This window comes from Myotis myotis, unplaced genomic scaffold (assembly GCF_014108235.1).
Source record: "Myotis myotis isolate mMyoMyo1 unplaced genomic scaffold, mMyoMyo1.p scaffold_m19_p_21, whole genome shotgun sequence".
Lineage (NCBI taxonomy): Eukaryota > Metazoa > Chordata > Mammalia > Chiroptera > Vespertilionidae > Myotis > Myotis myotis.
The window spans coordinates 3384810-3408889 of NW_023416326.1; the positions used below are offsets into that span (position 1 = coordinate 3384810).

The 24080-nt window shown below is 50.6% G+C and overlaps 1 protein-coding gene across 4 annotated transcripts; it reads left to right on the top strand.

Annotated features, from left to right (window-relative positions):
• Positions 1-459: 459 nt before the first annotated feature.
• Positions 460-23972, top strand: COG2 (component of oligomeric golgi complex 2). Of its 4 annotated transcripts, XM_036354877.1 has the most exons (19): positions 460-667; positions 2020-2181; positions 3332-3397; positions 4268-4348; positions 5985-6088; positions 6925-7033; positions 7604-7783; positions 8713-8837; positions 10229-10355; positions 13169-13308; positions 15558-15619; positions 16875-17026; positions 17691-17888; positions 18931-19003; positions 19281-19423; positions 19698-19837; positions 20983-21166; positions 23229-23327; positions 23364-23972. In XM_036354877.1, exons 1-19 carry the CDS (start codon positions 596-598, stop codon positions 23436-23438), a joined length of 2292 nt encoding a protein of 763 aa, XP_036210770.1. In that variant the 5' UTR covers positions 460-595; the 3' UTR covers positions 23439-23972. The 4 variants fall into 4 exon arrangements, with proteins under 4 accessions (XP_036210770.1, XP_036210769.1, XP_036210772.1 ...); XM_036354876.1 differs by having other exon boundaries at positions 23229-23972; XM_036354879.1 differs by lacking the exon at positions 17691-17888 and having other exon boundaries at positions 23229-23972.
• Positions 23973-24080: the final 108 nt, after the last annotated feature.

The following is a 24080-nucleotide window of genomic DNA, read 5'->3' on the forward strand; positions in this document are numbered from 1 at the left end:
GGGAGGTGCCCAGCTGCCCACCTTTTCTTCCCTACAGCTCCCTGGAGCGGAGGGTGCCAACGCTAAGGGCAGAGGCCTCATTGCACAGGGACCGACAGGAGGAAGGAGCCGGTGATGTGCCCAACCCTCGAAGACCCGCCTAAGAACTAAAGGACCGGCATTAGGCCACGGAGGAGCAATCTCGGGAAGCGACGGAGGAGCAATCTCGGGAAGCGACCGTGGACAAGCGCTGCAGGCCGGTCCCCCCCCCCCCCCCCCCCCCCCGCCGGCTTGAAACGGTGGGGTGCAGAGGACCCCTCCAGGGCCCAGCCAAGAAGCGAGCGGGGCTTGCAGTTCCGCCCTCCGCCACAGGGGGCAGGACCGCCCGCCGCCACCACCCCAGCGGTGCGCGCCTCCCCTCTTGGCGGCGCAGGCGGAGGCGGGCCCGCGGGGATCCTCCCTGATTGGCTGCGGCGCGGGCGCTGCCATGTTGGCGGAAGCGGTGCCTCCCCGACCGTGGAAATTGATCGTGGCTGCAGCCGCCGCGTCCGTGGGCGCCGCCTCCTGCTTCTTGTCCTCGCTCGGATCTGGGCGCTGAGAGGCGGCAGCCGGCGCGATGGAGAGAAGCCGGATGAGCCTGCCCACGGGGCCGGACACGCTCTGCTTCGACAAGGACGAGTTCATGAAGGTGCGGGGCGCTTCCCCCCGGAGCCGGGCCGCAGGGGCCCGTCCTCCTCTGCCCTCCGCCCGGGGCCTCCCCTCGGGCTCCGGCCCGCGCCCCGGAGCCGGGGACCTCGCTGCCCTTGGCAGTGAGCGAGCCTCTCGGCCTCAGGCGTGGCGGGTGGCGCCTGGAGGAAGCCCGTCTGTGAAATGGGGCTTATTGGGTGGAAAGGCCTCCAAGTTCTGAGCGCAGTGTCCGGTCCCTGCCGGTCCCCGGTCCCTGGTCCTCGTCCCCGTGCAGCGCGGGCAGATGGCCGGTCCCCTCTCCGGACGGAAGCGTGGGCACCGGTGTCCTGCCCCCGAAGCTCAGGAATCCCGTCCTGAGCAAATCGCTGAGCCCACGTGCCTCCCAGGGTCGGGTCAGAAAGAAAAGGCCCCTCGTCCGAAAGCTTCTGGAACGAGACTTTTAAAAATATATATATTTAAAAATATATATTTTGACTTCAGAGAAGGAGAGAGAGCTAGGAACATGAATGATGAGAGAATCCCCGATCGGCTGCCTCCTGCACGGTCCCCACTCCCACCCTCACCCCCACTGGGGATCGAGCCCGCAACCGGGCATGTGCCAGGCTGGCCGGGCTGGAATGAGACATTTTAAAACGAGTGGGATATTCATTTTTTTAAAAAAAATATATATTTTTTATTGATTTTTATAGAGAGGAAGGGAGAGGCTCTGATAGAGAGTTAGAAACATGGATGAGAGAGAAACACCGATCAGCTGCCTCCTGCACGCCCCCTACTGGGGATGGAGCCTGCAATCGGGGTCCATGCCCTTGACCAGAATTGAACCCGGGACCCTTCAGTCCATAGGCCGAAACTCTATCCACTGAGCCACACTGGGGAGGGCAGAGTGGGATATTCATACTCTTTTTCTCACGTTGCCCTGCTCTCTGGATGAGGGGAACTGGAGGCGGGTGTGCAGGCCATGGTCCTATATAATAAAAGCCTAGGATGCAAATTGTCCCTCCGCTGGGATTTCGACCAGGGGGTGTGGCCTGCCAGGGGAAGGGAGGGAGGTCCTGACCTGCTGCAGCTGCAATAGCAAATGGCCTGGGGGAAGGGAGGGAGTACCCAGCCTGCAACCATTAGGCCCTAGCAGTGCACAGATTTCATGCATCGGGCCTCTAGTAGGACATAGACATACAGAACAGAGGCGTCAGCTGAGACCATGTTGCTGGTCATAAAGGGTCTGCAGGCGCCTCCGTGAAAGCGTTCAGGGTGTGAAAGCGTTCAGGGCGTGAAAGCGTTCAGGGCGTGAAGGCGTTCAGGGTGTGAAAGCGTTCAGGGTGTGACTCAGAGCTGCTCCGGTTGCATTCTCAGGAAGACTTCGACGTCGATCACTTCGTGTCTGACTGTCGGAAGCGCGTGCAGCTGGAGGAGCTGAGGGATGACCTAGAACTCTACTACAAGCTGCTGAAGACCGCCATGGTCGAGCTCATCAACAAGGACTACGCGGACTTCGTCAACCTCTCCACAAACCTGGTAACCGAGACCCACACTTCCTGCGGCTGGTGCGCCGACACCCACACTGTCAGCTCAGGTTTCCTCTTAAAATGCTGAGCATTTTAGAAATCTTTTAGTTCGTTTTCCTCCCCCTCAGAAACATAAAGCGATTACTAATCTCATTCATGAATAAAAGAGCTGAACTTTCTTTTTCTATACATTTTTGTTTCCATTTTTTCTCATTTAAGACGGTGCTAGTTTGATTATTTGTGAATTTGTTACTAAGGGTAACTATACATATAGTTATATTCTTAAGTTATATGTGAACATAACACATGTATAGCACAAGAGAAAGGGCAATAATACCAAAGTAGTGGCTTTGGTTAGTTTGCAAGTGGTTACCATGACATCCCACTGGTGGAGACTAATTGGCAAGAGTAAATATCAGCTGTTCGGAAGGAAGTGCTTGCTTTACCTGCAGGCGCGTGCTGGCTGGAGCCAGGCTGAGGGAGCAGTGGCCAGTGTGGCTCTGTAAGAAGCTGGCTTCAGAAAAATGTGCGGGTGGTTTGTAAAAGTCATCGAGAAATAAATGCTTGAGGTTTAGTACTTGCAAGAAAAGTTGGTCTTGTCCGTATTTTATTTTGTTTTTGAATCTATTTGTTTAAAGAAGTACAGAAAGTAGTTCTCTCCATGGGGACTTCAAGAAGCATCAAGGTTAATGAGCCCTATTTGCGTGTGGGAAATCTACCACTAAGATAAATGTTTCATTAGGATTAGAAATCCAAAAAAAATTTATCTCCCTTCTTTTTAATTTGGATTTTCCTCAAAGGTGACGATCACGTTAAGACGAGCTAGAGCCCATCCATCAGACTTTTACACCAACTGTACTCACCTCCCATTAAAATGTTTTTCAGATTCATTTAAAATTTCATCCAAAGGCAAATTGTGCATAAAGAAGCGTTCGTTTATTAGGACTTCTCTCATTTATTGGTTCATGCGTATCAGCAGATTGTTTTTCTTATTCTATGAGCAATATTTATGGCAGAATGACATTGGCTATTTAGCTAGCTGCTTAGCAGTATATGGCTATACAGAGAGAGTAACTGCGTCTAGTGCTTTGCTCATTAAACAGACACTTCCCTCTGACTCCTGCCTCTGATGTGTGTGTGCGACATGATTTCGCTTGTAGGTTGGCATGGACAAAGTCCTCAACCAGCTCTCGGTGCCTTTGGGACAGTTACGAGAAGAAGTTCTGGTAAGTCCCCAAATCCCATGGCACAGTCCACCGTCAGGTACGCGATGCTTGTCCTGCAGGAGCTGCTCTCCTCTCGCGGAGGTTCAGTGGTCCATGACTAGCAACCACTGGGCCACCCCGGCCGGGCTGTCCTGTTGATTCTGTTTGTTCTCCTTACCTTCGTTTTGGACCTAATTTCTATGATCTCATACGTGGCTTGATGCATTAGCTGCTGGGCATGTGTCTCCACCTGTCCCATGACCTCTCCCTTTTCCTGACCCTTCTTGCTTCCTAATATTCCCAAATCAACATTACACTGTGGTATATGAGCACTTAACAATTTTTGAGTTCTCCGAAATGTATAGAATCTAGTCTACTAGTAAGACCTTATCTGAATGAAGTCCTCCTAAGTCAACCCCTTCCTTTCTATTTCTACTTCTCTCCAAAACGAAGCCAGCAGTGCCCAGGTGGATGCCTCCCCGCCCCAAGTATGTGGTGCTCAGTTGGTATCTTTCTCCCTTTTCTAATAATCTCCCCTCCACGCAGGTCAGCCTGCACAGGTGCGGAACTCCAGTCCCATCCCCCCACTAAACCCTCCTGTACTCGGATTCAGACTATCCTTTCTCTACCCGGACCATCTGCCACAGTCATTGTAGATTATTCTTTTGGCCATTAATCCTGTGTGACCCTCGTTTCATATGTCATTTTGCCCCCAAATCAATAGCAGTTGTGTCTGAAACTTTGTATTTTGTCAATATCTGTATAATACGGGCCTATCAATACTGGAATTGAATTAATCATGTAAATTTGGTTCAGTTCTGTGGAATTGAATTAAATGTGTAAAATGTCATGAAACAATTTCAACAGTGCATTTACTTTATTGTTTTCAAGAGTCTCAGGTCATCTGTCAGTGAAGGAATTCGGGCAGTAGATGAACGAATGTCTAAACAAGAGGACATTAGGGGGAAAAAGGTACGTAAAGTGTCACACAGCACCTTGCAGCCTGGACTTGTGACAGACAGCACCTTGAGGGAAGGCACTGTCATGCATGTGGCAGGTGCACTCCGGGCACCTTTGCAGAGGACACGTGCAGCCTCTGCTGGGTCTAGTAGCTGAGCAGGGCTAGTGAGGGCCGGAGCCAGAGCTGGGGCCCAGGCTCCTCGCTCCTGGTCTGATTAAAGAGGGGTGCGGTAAAGTCATAAAATGTTTTAAAAGACAGAAAACCTGCAGTCTTCTTATGCTTGAATTTAGTTGTGGCAGCATTAACATTTTTAAAGAAATCTAGATTTCATGGGCTGCATGTCAGCTAAAAGCCCTCTCATCCTCTCTTCTCATGGTTTTGATTATGAGGAAATTGCTTTTTTCCTCAAAGTTTTCACATATATATGTATATGCAGCATAATGTCACGGTATCTAGTTGAAATATGACAAAATTTTAGGGGTACCCGATTGGACACAAAATTAAAATTGTGTCCAGAATGAGAAACAATCGTAACTGACCTCAGTGAGGCACGTGACAGTTCAGTAAGAATAAGAATGCTCAGGAAGACGCCTACAGAGAAGGTGCCCATGTTTTAGAGATGAGGGGGTAGGGCTTTCTAAGCACATTTCAGTGTTGTATTGCAGGCTGATTGTTCCAGAAAAAGTAGTGTGTGGTGCTCTTACTCTGCTACGTTCATTACTTCTGTTTCCCCCTCTCCCTTTATGCCTTTACGTTTTACTGGACCTGGGTTTTAATTTTATTTTCTGATTTACTTGTAATCATAATGGTATAGTAGCAGAGCTGGAATTAGGATTCAAGACTTCTGACTCTAGCCTGGTCCTCCTGTATCTTCTAAATGGATTTATTAGCATTAGATTTCAGAGAGGGAGAGAGAGAAGCATCAGTGATGAGAGAATCATGGATCGGCCGCCTCCTCCATGCCCCCCACTGGGGGTGGAGCCCGCAATCCGGGCATGCGCCCTGACCAGGAATGAACTGAGCCACCCAGCGGCTATGAGCATATTTTTTTAAATGTCAAGGGGAGAAGCCTATTTGAGACCTTCTGTTTAATTCTTTAGGTGTCCCCTGAACTTTTGCCTAAAGATTTCCCAGAATGCAATGCATTTCTAGAAAAGATGATAAGCCTCATGAGAGCAGGGCGTTTTTCTCGTTTATTCACTCAGGCCCCCACCTTCTAGAAGAATGTGTGGCTCGCAGTAGGGGGTCAGTAACTAGCTGTTGAATGAATGACCTTGTATCTTTATTCTTTTAAGGATGAGAGTTTTTATAATGTTCCTCCACCTCTTTGATAATATTTGTTGTGTAATGTATTTAATGAATTGACACATTAAAACATGAACAAAAGGGTTATAAGAAAATAAACGTACCGGTAGAAAGGTTCGTTTAAGATGGGAAAAGAAGGAAGGAGTAAGAAAGAGTGCAGAGCATGAGAAAGCAAAGAAGTCCAGTTTCTTTCCTACAGGAACCTTGCGATAGAATGTTGAAATATGCTTGTAGAAAGAAAGCCAGGATTAAGATTGGCATTCTCGCAAGTTCAGTGTTACATAGACATTCAAAATGTAGGATGCTGAAACTTCATAACATGTGTTTGCTTCATTTGAATAGATGTGTGTGTTGAGGCTTATACAAGTTATTCGGTCGGTTGAGAAAATTGAAAAGATCTTAAATTCCCAGAGTTCTAAAGAAACATCCGCACTGGAAGGACACAGGTAACTCTTTCTTACGAAATCGCACGTCAGTGAATGCTGCACGCCTGGGCTGGCCTCGTTGGGGTGCTGCAAATGCAGGACCAGGGACTGCTGCCCTCACTGCACGTGTCCCCCCTGATCGGTCAGCATCAGGCAGAGGCTGCCTCGGGAAAGCCGGCCGGTGCTTCCCTGCCTGCCCTTTGCTTTTCTCCTCTTGCCATTTAACTCCCTGCTGAGAGGGAGCGATGCTTTGTAATGTGTGTGAGAAAAAAGGAGGGACTGACTAGGCTTCGGGGAAGATACACGATGAGTGTCCTCTCGCTAGGACCAGAGCATCTAAACTCCTGCTCTCTCAGCCATTCGGTAAATGGAAATGTAAAGAAGCTGTTTTGAGGTATTTTATTTGTTGTTCCCAGAAGGTTAGTTTGATTTGCCGAAGGAGACAGCAGTATTTGGTGTTTGAGAGGAGTTAGAGGTGCTTTCTTTAGAAAAGGTGTGAATAAGAGGAAAGGGCAAGAGGAGAGAAGGGGGTTAAAGGTGAGGGAGAGCCGGGGGAAGGTGGTGGGAGCAGACAGGACTTGCCTCCCCACTGATCGGCTCCGGCTCCGGCTCCTGTCGGGCCCTGAGGCCCGTGGCCAGGCCGCATCGGCTCATGTAACTTCCCCACTGCACCTACCACGTGCTGTACTGTGGCTCGTGGTGAAGGCGATGGCACAGAGGGGGCTTTAGCTCCCACCTTGGACCAGGGGGGTGTGGAAAACAAGAAAGTTCTAGCAAGCGGGGCTCAAGGATCCCCACCACTAACCGTGTGAAATGAACAAACTTCAGGAATCACGTTTCTGTCCTGTCCCCACTAGCCCACTGCTGACTGGACAGATTTTGGAGAGAATCGCTACAGAATTTAACCAGTTACAGTTTCATGCTGTTCAAAGCAAAGGCATGCCTCTTCTGGACAAAGTGAGACCAGTAAGTGTTGTCCGTTCTCACAGATGGTAGCTAGGACTTTGCTAAATAAATTTGGTTTAACCTAGTAATGCCCCTCATAGTTTTTGATCCACGGGGTTTTGAAGCTAGCTTTGCATTTTTTCTTTCATTTTTTTTTTTTAGACCCCTGCTTCCTACACGTCATGCATTATAGCTTTTGTGTAAAGACACAGGCATATTCTCTGAATTGCAAGAGTGAAGTTAATTGTGAATTTCACGTAACTTGACGCTTTCTAGGATTCAGTCATTGTTCATTTATCCAGAGCCCTTGACTAGACTTTAAATTCATGTGTTTGATTTACACTGTAGCTTAAGGGGAAAATAACTGTTTTTCTTGTTCTGTAATTCTCTCTAACCTCGCCTTTGATGATGCAAAGGTTTATTTCTAGAGATTGTGGGGAGGAGGAGCGAGTCACTGTGAATCTTCAGGAAAGGCTAGCATGTCCATCTTACATACATGACCTTCTGTTAGAATACAGGGGTCACGTGTGTGTTTGGACTCCCAGGACCTGTTCCCGCCGGAGCCTTGCTGACTCCCCTGTCTCCTTGCAGCGGATCGCGGGCATCACGGCCATGCTGCAGCAGTCGCTGGAGGGCCTCCTGCTCGAAGGCCTTCAGACGGTGGATGTCGACATCGTCCGGCACTGCTTACGGACCTACGCCACCATCGACAAGACCCGCGACGCAGAGGCCCTCGTCGGTCAGGTTCTGGTGAAGCCATACATGGACCAGGTCTGTGATCTCAAGGGCTCCATTCCACCAGCATCACAGCTTTTATTCCGTCTCCAAGACTTCACTGGGCGGAGGCCAGATCAGAGAGCTCTCTGTAGAGGCACGTGTCTGCTACAGTATCAGGCGTAGAAAAAGGCTGGTCCCTGTTGGTTAAATCAGTGCCGGGAATCGGCTTGCTCTCCTGTATTTTCTAAGGATGCCCCAGTCCAGGGGTCATCTTCATTTGGGGGTGGTGAGGGGCTGGCCTGGGAGAAAGTATGCATCAAAGCATTTTTAGGTCAGTTTTGTGGGATGTAAATTATATGTCAATAAAATTACTAGGCAGCAGTTTTGAACTGGTCTTGGGTTGAATAGAGCAGTCCAGCAGTGTGTGAGCCGGGAGGAGCGTGTAGGGAATTCTGAGCGTGGAAGTGAGATTTGGCTCAGTCTTTAAAAACATGGAGGGTTGACCAGGCCAGAGATGGGAGGGAGGGAACATTCAAAGATGGAGGGCTTTTATAGGCAAATCGCCGAGGGAACTGCGCACGCTCATCCCAGGAACCAGTTTTGATGCAACGATTATTTACCTACCATTTAGAAACGTGTCCGTTAGGGAGGAGGGTGGGTTTTCTCAATTCTTTCCTTTGTGGTATATAGTTTCTACGTCGCTTTTAGGTGCTTTTTTAAAATGCTCTTTCTTGCCCTAACCGGTTTGGCTCAGTGGATAGAGCGTCGGCCTGCAGACTCAAGGGTCCCAGGTTCGATTCTGGTCAAGGGCATGTACCTAGGTTGCGGGCATATCCCCAGTGGGGGGTGTGCAGGAGGCAGCTCATCGATGTTTCTCTCTCATCGATGTTTCTAACTCTCTATCCCTTTCCATTCCTCTCTGTAAAAAATCAATAAAATATATTTAAAAAAAATAAAAAATAAAATTCTCTTTCGTTTAACAGGTGATTATAGAGCAGGTGGTTGAGTCTCATCCAAACGGCCTGCAGATCATGTACAACAAGCTCCTGGAGTTTGTCCCTCACCATTGCCGCCTTCTTCGGGAAGTCACAGGCGGGGCCATCTCAAGGTACTTGTCTGCTGTGCTAGAGCGCACCTGGGTGTGATGGCTGCATCTGCCGCCGGGTGCACGCCGATAGGGGCTGGCTTGTGCCATGTGGGCCCAGGATACCGCAGAGGTGGTGTGGGTTCTGCCTAGACCGCAGCAGTAAAGCGAATGTTGCAATAAAGCGGGTCACATGGATTTTTTTGGTTTCCCGGTGTATCTGAAAGTTACATTACACCATCCTATAGCTTGTTAAGTGTGCAACAGCCTTATTTCTAAAGAAGCGTACCTGCCTTAACTGTAAAATACTTTTGCTAAACAATGCTAACCACCCTCTGAGCCTTCGGTGACTCTTAATCTTTTTGCTGCTGAAGGGTCTTGCCTTCAATTTGTAAAAAACATGAAGTGCAGTAGAATGAGGTCCAATGAAACGAGGCTTACCTGGTCTCCATGTAACTGTCCCCACAGCGCTGCAAGGCGGGCATCTATAGCCTCCTTCTACAGATAAGATCTGGTAGATGGAGCTGAGGGTGACGGTTAGAACGCCTCGGCATCCAAAGCCCAAACCCTTTCCTTCCCCCTTGGCTTTTTCTTAACTTAGTTCGACATCAGTATTGGTTGCCTTCTATTATTCTAATGGCATAATCTGTCTAGAACTACCAATTCAGTTAAACTCAGCAGGTTTTGTACTGATTGTGATTGAAGTCATTTTCAGTTTTTCCTCCTTTAATTCCCATGACTTCCCAGTTCCGTTGCATAAATACCCCGTTACCTGTCACCACGGCCACTGGCCCAATCCAGGCCTCTGTCCTCTGTCCCCAAAGTAACAGGCTCTGCCCACTTGCTCTCCCTGCCTCCGCCTCGTCTTTCGCCTTCACCCAGAAGTCTGAGCTTCAGATCCTCACCTTCTTCATGTCGGTAGTGGTGTCTCGCTGCTTCTAGAGGAAAACGGGGCTTCGTGATGCCGTCATAGAATCTTAGAACTGGGGCAATCTTAGAGACAGTTCAGAAGTGACAACACTGTTAGTCATTGGGAAATTAGCATCATTGGTGTTCAGGTTGCGTGCAAAGATCGCTTTTCTTGTGGTGGTAGATCGCCTCCTCTCTAAGATCGAGTGTGGATGTGGTGTCCGACTTTAAGGGGGGAAATTGTGCCCAGGCACCTTGGCATGGTGGTTCTGCCTTATCCTTGACACCAGCTCCCTCTGCAATGCGTCAGGTTCAAGGTGAGTCTGAGTTTAAGGCGTGAAATAGAAATGTGGGTGGAGAAACAAACTAATTGACAGTTTTTAAAAAGGGGGTTGAAATAAGTGTGAGGCTGAGGAACTTGTAGTTAAAGCACCACAGTAGAATTTTGCTTTTTGTACGTAGAAGATGATGGTGTATTTGACTGCGATTTTGCTCTTTCCTTACAGTGAGAAAGGCAATACTGTTCCCGGATATGATTTTTTGGTGAATTCGGTCTGGCCGGAAATAGTGCGAGGATTAGAGGAGAACCTGCCCTCACTCTTTAACCCTGGGGATCCCAATGCATTTCACGAGGTACCTGTCCCTCCTTCGTTTTGACTCTGGAAGATGTTAACCTGAGGTTTTAGAGCGATCACGTTGTCTTCTGCACAGGCGCGGCTCTGTGGTTGGGTCAGAACCACGGTGGGAGTTGCTACGTGAGCGCTTACCTTAGGCACACACAGTGCTTTATTCGTGTAATAGTCCCCGGTACTCTTGGGAGTGAGAATATTTTAATTTTAGAACATAAAGTACAATTCAGTCTAGACACAATTGTGATTAGATATGTACATTATTTTCAAAGTGGAAAAAAAAAAGATCCTAGTACCATTAAAAGCCCTTTTCTTTATAATTGTCCATGAAAAAGTTAAGTTTTTACGCCTCTACTGTATAATTGTGAAGGAAAACAAAAACTACTATTGATTTAGACTTAAAAATGTATATAATTGTCCTGTGTAGTTTAAAAGATTAGGAGACCCTAAAATGTACTGTTTTCTTAAAATCATGTTATCGTTTAAAATATTTCATGGTTTAGATTTCAAAAGTAAATAGGGTTAGGGGTTAGGGTTAGGGGTTAGGGGTTAGGGGTTAGGGTTAGGAGACTTTTTTAGTAAAGATCTGTGGATGATAACCTTCATTTTTTTAAAAAAATATATTTTATTGATTTTTTACAGAGAGGAAGGGAGAGGGATAAAGAGTTAGAAACATCGATGAGAAAGAAACATCGATCAGCTGCCTCCTGCACACCCCCTACTGGGGATGTGCCCGCAACCAAGGTACATGCCCTTGACCGGAATCGAACCTGGGACCCTTCAGTCCGCAGGCCGACGCTCTCTCCACTGAGCCAAACCGGTCAGGGCGATAACCTTCATTTTTTATAATAAACCCTTAGTTTGTGTTTGTCTAAAAATAACCCTATGGCTTTCATGTTTGAAAAGTAGTTTTGCTGGAAATAGAATTCTCTGCACTTTGAACATTGTCTTTTGACTTCTGTTAATGAAATTGGCTGCAACCTAATTGTGGTTTCTTTGTAGTTGGTGCCTTTTTCCTCTGGCTGCTCTAAAATCTCCTCTTAAAATCTGTGACTTTGGTGTGCTTTTTCATTATAATATGTCTAGGACGAGCTGCTTTTTAGTTACTGTATTGGGATGTGTTGGGTTTCCTGAATCCGAGGGTTGTTGTTTTTTGTAAATTCTGGAACATTTGTCTCCCTGTCTCTTCAGTTGTGCTTCCCTCCCATTCTTCTATTATTTCCTTCTAGAACTCTGGATTGGACTCCACACGTGATCCTTTATGTTTCCTAAAAGGACTTTTCTATTTTTCATCTCTTGGTCTCTGTGCTGCATTCTGGGTAATTTCTCGGGACCTGTCTTCTAGTGTACTCATTCCTTCTTCAGTTGTGTCTAAACTGTTTTTAATCTGGACATTGTTTACAATTTTAATTACCCTAATTGTCACTTCTAGAAGTTCTCTTTGCTTCTTTTTCTAATCGGCCTGGTGAATTTGATGATTTTTAACTGTACAGAGACAAAAGGTAAGTGTGGTTTAAGCCTGGGGCCTGGTAGAACTTCATTGTCCCAGAAATATCACTCATCTGTCCTCTTGGCTAATAGTTCCATGTTATAGGACATTGACAATGATTTCTGTGATTTAAAAAGTAGATACCATAGGCGGTGTGAAATAATTGTCCTAAGCATTTGCAATTTAAGAGCCTTTATATTTTGCTGTGCTCCTTAGAGAATCATATTGATCACATTATGATTTGTTTCAGCTCAGAAATGAAGCTTTCTGGAAAAAGTTTAACTTTAGAATCCTTTCCCGGTATTTAATGTTTGTGGGCGTAGTGTCCAGCAAGCATCTGTTCTTTTCAAGAAATGCTTTCAGCTTGCAGTTTTAATGTGACCCGCTTCCCTCGCAGAGGGAAATGTTCTCTATTCTATTAGCATCCATTAGATCCTAAGGTATAGTTTCACCCTGAAAGAGATGAATAACAGCTTTCTTGGCCTCAAATCCACACACCTGCCCGTGCCCAGGACCTGGGGTGCTCACTGCACTGAACCTTCTGTGGAAGCACAGGCCTCAGCGTATTGAGGCGAAGGGAGCCCCTCTTCCCTGAGAAGGAGGCATGGAGAGGCCAGGGTGCTCTCCCCGGAGCCTGGGCGCCTGGGAATAGCACATCCCTTACAGCAGCCCCGGGTTTTGCTCTGTTGACTTTCTTTCTTGGCTTTGTCTTTGGGCGAATTCTCTCTGAGCCTAAGCAGAAGAGGAAACATCGTCTGTAAAGTGGGGGTGATCATAATGGCAGTTGCCTCCTACGGTGGTTTGTGGGTTAAGTTAATAACACGATGTAAGCACAGTGTGCGGATGGTAACTGCTAAGGAAGTGTTAGCTGCTGCTCTTCTGCGGCTGTTACGTCCCCGTCACTTTTGCTGCTGTCTCGTCTATAAAAATGACGTCATTACTCACATGGTTGATTCTCTCCTTTTTAAAATTTTGCACTTCTTCTGGAGAGGCGATGGAGGCTGTACAGCTTAATCTGCCGTCTCATCCAGCTCCAGGGACGGGGTGAGGGGTGCCCTAGAGGGTGAGAGCTGTCACATAAAGAGCACGGCTCTGTAGCACCCGGGTGTCCAAGTGGACTGGCCACGGGAGACCTTGAGCATGCCACGGGGCCACGCGGGCCTTGCCTGGGCTTTACGTGGGGACTGAAGGGAGGTCCCTTGGGCCCCTGTCAGCTCTAGAAGCTGTGGTTCTGTGCTGCCCTCCTTTATCTCCATCACAGGTTTTAGTAGATGCTCCCAATTCCGGGTGTTGGCAGTGAAAATGCCACCTGCTCGTTCTTATTTTAGAAATACACCATCAGCATGGGCTTCGTGAGGGCGTTTGAACGGCAGTGCGGATCCCAGGCCAGCGTGAGAAGACTGCGCGCGCATCCTGCCTATCACAGCTTCAACAATAAGTGGAACTTGCCTGTTTATTTTCAAATACGGTCAGTAACTCATTCCCCGCCCGCCTCCACCTTCCTAAGAGAATTCGAATACCAGCTAAGCATGTCGGGGCCCCCTGTTAACAGCCTGTTCTTTGTGCTCATCATACTATCCTTTGGGAAACAAACTTTCAAGTGGAAATGTACAGGAAATATCACGAATGTCAGCATTAGGCTGGCATGACAGGATAAGGGTGAGTGTTTGGTAACCAGCGAGCTGAGAACTGACGCGGAGAAGGCTGGACTCCAGGCCCAGCTTCACCCCCACACGTTCTCTCGTTCATCGTGGGAGAGAGGGCGTGGGAGTCGGTGGCAGCTCTTCCCTGCCGCTGTCCCTGTCTCCTCACCTGCCTCCACAAGTGGGCCTGTCCCACTGCTGTCACTTCTGCTCCTCTGTGCCAGGTTCCCCTCAGGGCGGGGGGAGGAAAGGGTGTGGGCTTTGGATTCCAAGAGGTGTTCTTCCAGCGGATTCTGTGTTCCCGGGTACGAGAGTCCTGGTTGTTACCTTGGCTCCTTTATCAACGGTGACACTCGTCTCTCTGGTCTGGAAAGCGGGGCCCCTTTTCTCCCCGACGCCACGGTGCTGTCGCCTGTCAGGGAGCGGCTCTGTCAGCTGCCCGGGGAGCTTGATCATAACCACAGCCACATGGGTCCGCTGGGAAAGCAGATGATAGCGGCCATCTTTGCAGGTTCCCCTGAATGAGGTCATGTCAGCTCCTCTGTGGAACGGCATTAACTAGAGCCTTTTGGTCGAAGCGCTCTTTTAAGAATCATAGCGTTTTGTTTAGTGTTTTTATGCTTTCGTTCATTGTGATGCCGTCCTTTCCCCAGAGCGCGGAGGAAAAATTACAGGGAGGGAAATGGATTACGAATTAGGTGCCTTGATTGTAATTGCTCACCGTGACGGGGATGTATGGAATCACCTCTGATAATGAAATCACAGCTTTCAGAATGTTAGCCAAGTGCCCTTTCACATACGTGCAATCTTGTGTTTATGCTTCATGTGTCCGGGTTACATCATGTAGCTTATCTTGTGGTAGGAAAGCAAGGACTTGCCCCTCTAAGGTGTTCATGGAGAGGTTTGATGATCGGGATCAGGCTGGGTAGGAAGCCCTTTGCTTCCTGAGCAGAGCTGAAAAGAGGGAATCATCATTTGACAGGTGAAGGCTGCCACCGGCAAGTGCTGTTGAGATCTGGCCGGTTCTTTTGTCATCCGTGCCTGGAGTTAGATGCCGTCATAGCACATCCTGCTGTCTACTGCCTGCAAGTTCCTCTTTTTTTCTTCTTCTTTTCTTAAAAAAATAATTTTTTTTTTTTAAATTTCAGAAAGGAAGGGAGAATGAGAGAGAATCATGGATCGGCTGCCTCCTGCACGCCCCACACTGGGGATGGAGCTGCAACCAGGCATGCGCCCTGACCGGGAATCGAACCGTGACCTCCTGGTTCACAGGTTGATGCTCAACCACTGGCCACTCAGGCCGGGCAAACTCCCCTTTTCTATCGTTTCCTGGACCCCGCGACCCCTGCTTAGGAATCCTGTACTGTCACCCATGTCCGGGCACTGCCCTGGGCTGTTGTGTAAAAATTATTTTTCAGATACGGAGCTTGTTCTCAATACATTTGTTTTTCCGTTTAAAAAATAAACTCAGGTGATACTCTGTAGGACTCTCCTATTGATTTCTATCAGGTGTTTACCCCGAATTGTGACAGAATCCTGCAAACGTGGCTGGGGGCAGAGTTGCGCTGTTATCTGACTCACTCACCCTGGGGTCATTTGAAGGAAGTTTCAAAACCAGTGGGATGGGAGTGTTTGACATGTCGCTAAGGAGAAGTATTCCCATTGCACTCTTAGCAACAGGTGTGTGCGCCTGCGTCCGACTGTGCACGTACCCCCACCCCCATTCCTGTACTTTATCATGTGTGCGTAAAACTTTGCGTTGTGTCTCTATCTGCTAAGTCTTCATTTCTCTCCAGCCTCCTTCTTTTAAGGAGCACGTGATTGCACCCAGATAATCCAGGATCTTGTCTCACCTCAGGGTCTCATTGAATCCCACCTGCAAAGCCCCCTGTGCCGTATGAGGGCACGGCCGCAGGCTCCAGGGATTAGGACCTGGGTGTCTTCAGGCCGTTACTCGGCCGCCCTCCGTAGCCCCGGGTGGAGGAAGTCCCTGGTGCTAGGAAGAAGGGGGAATGGACAGGGAAAGGCGTCAGCAGCAGCAGAAACACTGACTCGTACTCTTGTTTTATCCCAGGTTCAGAGAGATCGCGGGGTCCTTAGAGGCAGCGCTGACAGATGCCCTGGAAGACGCTCCAGGTAATGCCTTAAGGTGGTGAATGACAGGTCCCCGAGGGGGCTCGGAGCTCACCATCTCAACCCCGATCCCCGAGGGCACTTGCACCCTTTCCTGGGACCCAGGAGGCTGGACCTTAAAGACTTCCTGTGACTGGCCTTTTTTAAGAGACAAAAAGAAGTCAAATATTGTGGTTCCTATGGTTTTTTGCTTTATAGAGCTAATAAGAGGCTGCTGTAGGAATATAGGGAGCAGCCCTCGTGTTTGTTCCTGCACATCACATGCTGAGGGGCTTAGCCCCTGGTTGCCAAGTGATCAGCCCTTTTTGTAGCAAATTGGCTGCGCGCTGCCTTCTTCCCAGGATCTGACGGCCCCTCCCTCCCTGGTGCGTCACACCTGGGGCTGGGCCTCACCGCGGGGCCCAGTCCTGGCTCATCGGGCAGGTGGCACTGGTGGGATGCAGACTTCCCAGCCGGGTTTGCATCCCTTACAGCCCCGTCCTGTCAGCAAGTAAAGAGATTCTTGTTGGATGGCAGCCTGTTGACTGGGACCGTTTAGTCGCTCCCAGAACACGGGCTGTGTCTGTAGCTGCATAGGCCTGGCTCCCGCACTGTTTCTGCACTCCGCCCTGTGGTCTGAAAGTTAGTTCGCGTCTGTCTTTGCCAGAATGCTCAAGTGCAGTGAACTCCCTGCATCCAAATCGTGTGATCAGGTAGGGAAGAGAAGGTGGCAAATGAAACAGGGCAAATTCAAAACCAAAGTTTAAACCCTGGCAAGTGACGGCCACTTTGACTCGTGTTCGTTGATTTGGTACAAAGTGCTTAGTAACTAGCTATTTCTGGAAGCTGTATGTGGTTAATAGTTCTCAGACACCTGCGAGGTGGAACCGTGTAAAATCAGAGAGTGCATCGCTGAGCCGTGTCGCTGACCACACGGACTTCAGGGTGCCACTCTGCACCCCCGGGTCACACACCGAAGACACTAGAGCAGTGATGGCGAACCTTTTGAGCTCGGCGTGCCAGCATTTTGAAAAACCCTAACTTCACTCTGGTGCCGTGTCACCTATAGACATTTTTTGATCTTTGCAGCCATAGTAAAACAAAGACTTCTATTTTTGATATTTATCTTATCTATTTAAATGCCATTTAACAAAGAAAACTCAACCAAAAAAATGAGTTCGCGTGTCCCCTCTGACACGCGTGTCACAGGCTCGCCGTCACTGCCCCAGATCGCAGCCGCATTGACCGAGGCGCCTGCCCGCGTGTGCTTTGCCTGCAGCTGGGAGCGCCTACTGCCTGCTGGCGTCGCACCGGACGTGGAGCTGCCTGCAGACGTGCTGGTCGGAGCAGCTGTTCCTGCCGTCGCTGGCGCACCGGCTGTGGAGGCTCACGCTGCAGGTGCTGGCGCGCTACTCCGTGTTCGTCAGCGAGGTGAGCCGGCCGCGGGCTTTACAGATACATCGAGCCACTCAGTCAGCGATGGCGAACCTACGACACGCGGGTCAGAGGGGACACGCGAACTCATTTTTTGGGTTGATTTTTCTTTATTAAATGGCATTTAAATCTATAAAATGCCAAAACCGGTTTGGCTCAGTGGATAGAGCGTCGGCCTGCAGACTGAAAAGTCCCAGGTTCGATTCCGGTCAAGGGCATGTACCTGGGTTGCGGGCACATCCCCAGTGGGGGATGTGCAGGAGGCAGCTGATCGATGTTTCTCTCTCATCGATGTTTCTGACTCTCTATCTCTCTCCCTTCCTCTCTGTAAAAAATCAATAAAATATATATTTTTAAAAAAATCTATAAAATAAATATCAAAAATATAAATCTTTGTTTTACTATGGTTGCAAATATCAAAAAATTTCTCTATGTGACACAGCTCCAGAGTTAAGTTAGGGTTTTTCAAAATGCTGACACGCCGAGCTCAAAAGGTTCGCCATCACTGGCCTAAGTGCCCTGAGATGGAAACGGCCATGCTGCCGTGAGAGGGGAGTGGGATGGTGGACGCCAGCTTTTCCCGTGACTTGCTGGCCCGCGTATGTGGGTCCCATGGAGCTTCCTGGTGGAGGACTGTGTGACCATGGAAATCCCGTCTCAGCTTCTGCTCAGGCCCATCTCGAATGAGAGCGCCAAGGACGTTCGGAAACCTCTGGGAACTGCTAGCAAAGACGCTCCCGCTGCCCCGGGAAACAGCGAGGACGCGGGCAGCGGCCCTTCCGAGGCGAAGCCCGCGGCTTCCATCTCCAGCACGCAGCTCGTGCACGCGGCCGCCGACCTGGCCCGGCTGCAGGAGCAGGTAAGCCCGTGTGCCAGGATGCCCCATGCTCGGGCAGCGGCTCCCCAGAGAGCGTGCCCACACTGGCAGCAGCCACAGGGCTGCAGACCCGCGGGCCCTGGTACCCAAGAGAACACCTCCCGCGTCTCCCCTCATCCAGCCTTCCTGGCAGCCGCTCTCCCTCCTCCCTCCGCCGGGTCTCCCTGCGGCTTTTCCAGGGATGGCGTCCCAGCTCAGTGTGAGCGGCCCACGGTTCTTTTTCATCCACTCCACTTCCTGTGCAGGCCCGATCCGTGCTGGGCTGGATTTAATCATTTCCATTCGAGAGCCCAAATACTTCTTAGTAACAGTTACTCTTCAGCTCTACTTTGAAAGTCCTGAACTATTAATTTTTTCCTGTGTCTGCGTCTGTCCCATGTTTTGCTTTTATTAAAGAGAACCTGGTGGATGAATTTGTATTTAAGTCCTCTGTTTCATAATTGTGCTTTCCTCGAGTTGAAATATTTTGTGGCGTTCCAAATATTGTATGTTTTGAGTGAGAACATGGTCTTTTGGTGAGCTTTTTGGTGCAGGGGAGCCACGGAATAGAAGATGATGTTTGTTCTCGGGCGTGGGAACAGCCACGCTGCTGCTGCTTCCCACGGTGAGTCCATTTCCCGTGAAGGTTGTCATTGAGAATTTTGCTTTCTTCTTTTTTATTTTTTTTAATATATTTTATTGATTTTTTACAGAGAGGAAGGGAGAGGGATAGAGAGTTAGAAACATCGATGAGAGAGAAACATCGATCAGCTGCCTCCTGCACACCCCCCACTGGGGATGTGCCCGCAACCAAGGTACATGCCCTTGACCGGAATCGAACCTGGGACCTTTCAGTCTTTTGGCTCTATCCACTGAGCCAAACCAGTTAGGGCAAGAATTTTGCTTTCTTCTGATGAATGGTGCTAAGCGTCCCAAGTTCGGTTTTATCATTCATAACAGTGTCCTAGAGGACGCAGGTGCAAAGAGAATGGCCTCTTCCTTGGATTTAAAAAGTAACTGCACACAAACTGCACGTTTATTTCAGCTTCCAGAACTCTTGGAAATAATCCAGCCCAAGCTCGAGATGATTGGCTTTAAGAATTTTTCTTCTATCTCAGGTAAATGCAAATCTCAGACTTAGCAAATCTTTGAATAGGAAATAATTTAAAATAAAACGTTAGAGACTGGGGTGCATTTCAACTACCATTCTCTTTAGCTGTAAACCCTTAGCTGTTTCTCTGTTGTATGATTATAACGCCCCTCAGTGCGAAACCGTGTTGCATGCTCGCCGTTTGACTCGATGTGTTGTTGTACACTCTAAATACCACGGCAGCATTTAAAGTGACAGTCACACCGGCCTGGGTAGCGTGACTGAGCTCAGTCTGTGTGTCACAGCCGCCCTGGAGGACTCGCGGCTGTCCCTGTCGGCCTGCGCGCCCGCCCTCAGTGCCAGGATCGTCCAGGACCTAAGCGAGTCCTGCTTCGGTTCCCTGAAGAGCGCCCTGGAGGTGCCCCGGCTGTACCGAAGGACCAACAAGGTCGGTGCCAGGAGAGAGGGCAGGAGAGCGGGAGGGAGGGGAGGAGCAGGCAGAGGGTGAGGGAAGCGGAGGCCACTCCCTCTCCTCCGAGGAGCTCGGGTTTGGGGGGCGCACCCTCACCAGGGAGCGTGCGGGTGTGGGTGTCTCAGAACGGGAGAGTGACTAGTCTCCTTTGACCTTGAGATTTGAACAGCGTCCTCTCTCTGTCTGTCTGTCTGTCTGTCTGTCTCTCTCTCTGTGTGTGCATCTCTCACCCTCACCGCCACTACCCCAGGAGGTGCCCACGACAGCCTCCTCTTATGTGGACAGCGCTCTGAGGCCGTGCCACCAGCTGCGGAGCGGGCACAGGGACAAGCTCAAGCCCGAGCTGATCCAGCAGTGGCTGGAGGGCGCGCTGTCCGAGAGCACGCACAGGTGAGGGGCCCCGCATCCGAGGCCGCCGAGTCCATCAGAGGGCGCAGGGAGGCCAGGCGGGGAGGCCATCATGGGGCTGCGTCGCTGGACCAAGCAGGGAGGCCCCGGCCTCTGCCCAGCGGTGTGGGCGGCCGAGCTGTGCTCGCTGCACTCCCCTGCCAAGGCTCTGTCTGTCCTGGCCTCTCCCAGGCCGCACACCTTCAGGGTCCCTGCCCCGCCCCGGGCCTGCCTTTCCTGTCCCGGTACCATCTCCCGCAGGCCTCATCCTGTAAGTCCAGTCACAGGGTTTCCTGTGAGGTCCTTTCTCTCCTCGGCCGTCCATCCAGAATGGCGTTGGTCGTGCCATGTAGTCAGAGCGTGCAGTGGGGAGACGGTCGGATGAGGAAGAGAAACAGTGGCAGCCGCGGACAGGCGGGGCCCACGCCCCACAGCCCGTGACAGTGCGAGGAGGTCTCCGTCGGGGGCGGCTCGTTTCTCATTCGTCCGCTCTTCCCGGGTGCCCACCCTGACTGCGCTCGAGCCTGTTACCCGTCGCGTTGTTGAATTTTGTTCAGTTATTAACTTTGCCGTAGTATTAGATTTGTTTCAATTACTTAGGAGCTAAGTGGCATTTGTGGATTCATTTCAAACATCACAATGAATTCTAATATGATTTCTATGTAAATGCCAAGTAACCAGCTTGTAAACAGCTTTTAAATGTAACTCATTTCTCATTTGGACGGCAAATGGAGACTATTTGGAAGGCAGTTTTATTTAAAATCTTGAAATGCTTTCCCTCTTTAAAAGATGGACTTTGCAGAACTGGTTGTAAATGAACTTGCTCCCTGTTTTTGGGGAACGAGCTGCAGGTGCTCACGCGATGGAAGACAAACAGCGTGGCCCATGGTTTCCTCGGAGTGGCCAGGACGGAAATGTTGAATAAAATCCATGTACATATTTCTTCAGTTTGGAGGGAGTGCAGTGCTAGGCCGTCAGTTTTCTTTCAGTTAAAAACATTAAATATTTACCAAGGCTGATTGTTTTTTACTGGAAGTGAATTTTTATCTTAAAAACCCTTTTCCCCCTTTTGTTGGTCCACGTTGCCAGTCAGTGCGTTTGTGTTCCATGCCAGCGTCCGTTTCACTGGAACGTGTCTCGTGCTCTAGGTTCTATGAAACCGTGTCCGACGTCCTGCACTCCGTGAAGAAGATGGAGGAGAGCCTGAAAAGGCTCAAACAAGCCCGGAAATCCTCCCCCGCCAACCCCGGCGGGGCCGGCGGCGGCGGCATGAGCGACGACGACAAAATCCGGCTGCAGCTGGCCTTGGACGTGGAGTACTTAGGGGACCAGGTAACCGCGAGCGTGTCCGTTCCAGGGACTCTGGAACCGAGTCCGGGGTCACCTGGTGGCTCACGTGAGCCCAGAGATGCCGTCGAGGGTCAGGAGGCTGTTCCCTCCGCTGGGAAAAGGGGTCGGGGCCCCAAATCTGTGAAGTCGGGATATTTGCACCCAGGAGTTACAAGAAGGAAGAGATAGGACAACACGGAAATCGAGTTTTCGAAGTCCAGTGGGTTGATCTTTTGTGCGTTTGGCATCTGCACGGCCAGCAGTGTTCGTGTCCGAGAAGCCCCGGGGCGGTGCTCACGGGCGTGTCCCCCTGGTCATTGCGTGGAAAATGCTGATAGGACGTCGGGGCCGGGTCCTGGTCTTCTGTGAGTTTGGCTCCAAGTAACCAGAGCTCTGGCCCGGACGCTGTGTGTGATGCTCGAGAACCCGTCTGACACAGGTCCCCGCAGGTGGCAAGCGCAGGCTGTGGAGCGCGGCGTGCGGGTGCCTGCACGTCTCCCTCCGGCAGCGGGCTCCGCGCAGGCCTTTCTTTGGAGTCAGAGGTGACCCCTCGAGGGTCATCAAACTTGGATGCTCAGAAAGGGGCCCTTACCCTGCTCGGAGCGTCAGAGGTGGCGGTTGACTTTACAGAGCGAGTCCTCGGGCCGGTCTCAGGAGCCCTCGCTGGGGAACAAGACGTGACGTGGGCATTTCCGTCCGCAGGGCCTGGGGTGCCCGCTCCGAGGAGCCTCTCGCGTCAGGGGCCCCTGGGACTCGCCTTCTCTGCCCCGAGGCGGGTGAGAGATAGGGCCTGGCCCAGTGTGTGGTGTGCTGCTGCTTTTTTTTTTCTTTGCTTTTTTTTAAACATATTTTATTGATTTTTTACAGAGAGGAAGGGAGAGGGATAGAGAGTTAGAAGCATCGATGAGAGAGAAGCATCGATCAGCTGCCTCCTGCACACCTCCTACTGGGGATGTGCCCGCAACCAAGGTACATGCCCTTGACCGGAATCGAGCCTGGGACCTTTCAGTCTGCAGGCCGACGCTCTATCCACTGAGCCAAACCATTTAGGGCCGTGGTGTACTTCTTTATTGTCCAAGAGAAACTTAGTCTAAGTCTTACAAGCAGGGACGTTGTTATGAAGCCATGAGGAACGAATCAGCAACAGGAAGAAAGGAGATGGGAGGGGCGTGGGGAAGGAAACGGGGAGCCCCGTCCCAGCCCCAGAGCGACCTCAGCTCTCACAAGTCCGGAATGGGCGGCGCGGGCCCTCCCGGATCTCACTGTTGCTGAGCTGCAGTGGGGACTCGCTGTGCCTTCTGTTACCAAAGCAACTCACAGGAGACGCTGTGCCAGAGTGTCTTCAATTCATCAATTCTGAGAAAGGGCTGTGGACAGGTTACGCAATGAAGACCCGCCTGTCCTTTCTGGAGACTTCTCCCCTGGAAAAGCAGCTCATTGATTCTTCCCCTCGGGGGGGGGGGGGGGGGGGGGCTTGTCTTTGCCAGCCTCCAAAGGCTCTCACCCCCTGGGCTCTGATTGGATGGGTGGGGGTCAGCTAACACGCTGGCTTCTTCGAATGCCAAGTGTCTGACCCAGAATGCAGTTTTGCAATAAGAATGTCCTTTGCTCTAGAACAGCGGTTCTCAACCTGTGGGTCGCGACCCCTTTAGGGGTCGAACGACCCTTTCACAGGGGTCGCCTAAGACCATCGGAAAACACATCTATAATTACATATTGTTTTTGTGATTCATCACTATGCTTTCATTATGCTCAGTTTGTAACAATGAAAATACATCCTGCCTATCAGATATTTACATGACGATTCATAACAGTAGCAACATGACAGTGATGAAGTAGCCACGAAAATAATGTTATGGTTGGGGGTCAGCACACATGAGGAGCTGTATGAAAGGGCCGCGGCGTGAGGAAGGTTGAGAACCGCTCCTCCAGAAGGAACAAGCATGCTGCCGTTCTTCAGGGAGCGGCCCCTCAGCGCAGGGCAAGGGCGAATGTTCCAGTTGTCACACGGCTCTTCACATTCCGTAGGTCGCAGTGTCTCAACTTGTTCTCGTGGCCTTTGCAGATACAGAAGCTGGGCCTGCACCCCGAGCGCATCAGAAGCTTCCCGGCCCTCGCAGAGCTGGTGGCCGCCGCCAAGGACCAGGCGACCGCCAAGGACCAGGCGACCGCCAAGGACCAGGCGACCGCTAAGGACCAGGCGACCGCTAAGGACCAGGTGACCGCCAAGGACCAGGCGACCGCCAAGGACCAGGCGACCGTGGAGCAGCCGTAGGCACGGGGCCCCGGGAGCGGAGAGCTGGGCCTCGAGCCGAAGGAGCTGAATGCACCGAGGACAGGGCTGTGCTCTCTCCCCAGCCTCAGCCTCAGCCTCAGCCTGCCCCCCAGCCAAGCGCTTCCCGGGCCCAGCACCCGCCCAGCACATCTGGGTCCTCCTCCACCCAGAAAGAACACTAACGCCTTTTCCGTTGTAGGAAGATCGTTTTTAAGACATTTGACACTTTCTACTATAGTTTACAGAGCAGATCATTTTATTTTTATTGTAAATCTTGGTGAGGAAGAGCTGATTTCTAAACTACAATGGAAGTGAATGTATATGTACGACTCTAGGAGGGTTCTCCCTGGCCCTGCGCCGGCGGCCTGCGGGCGGCCTCGGAGCGAGGCCTCGGCCCTGCGAGCGGCGGAAGATGCTGGTCCTTCTCCCACCAGGTGCTGGGAACGTGCTGCTCCTCACGCTCTTCCCCGCCCCCGTCAGGAGCCAGAGCCCTCGGGGATTTATTTTCTAAATAAAAGAAGTGTCTGCCAAGCGCCCTCGACTTTCCTCTGTGAGTCAGCGCCCGTGACTCCTCACTCATGCCCGTGGCTCCCTCCCCTGGGCCGGGGCCTCTCGCCTGTGGGGAGGGTCCCCTCCATCATA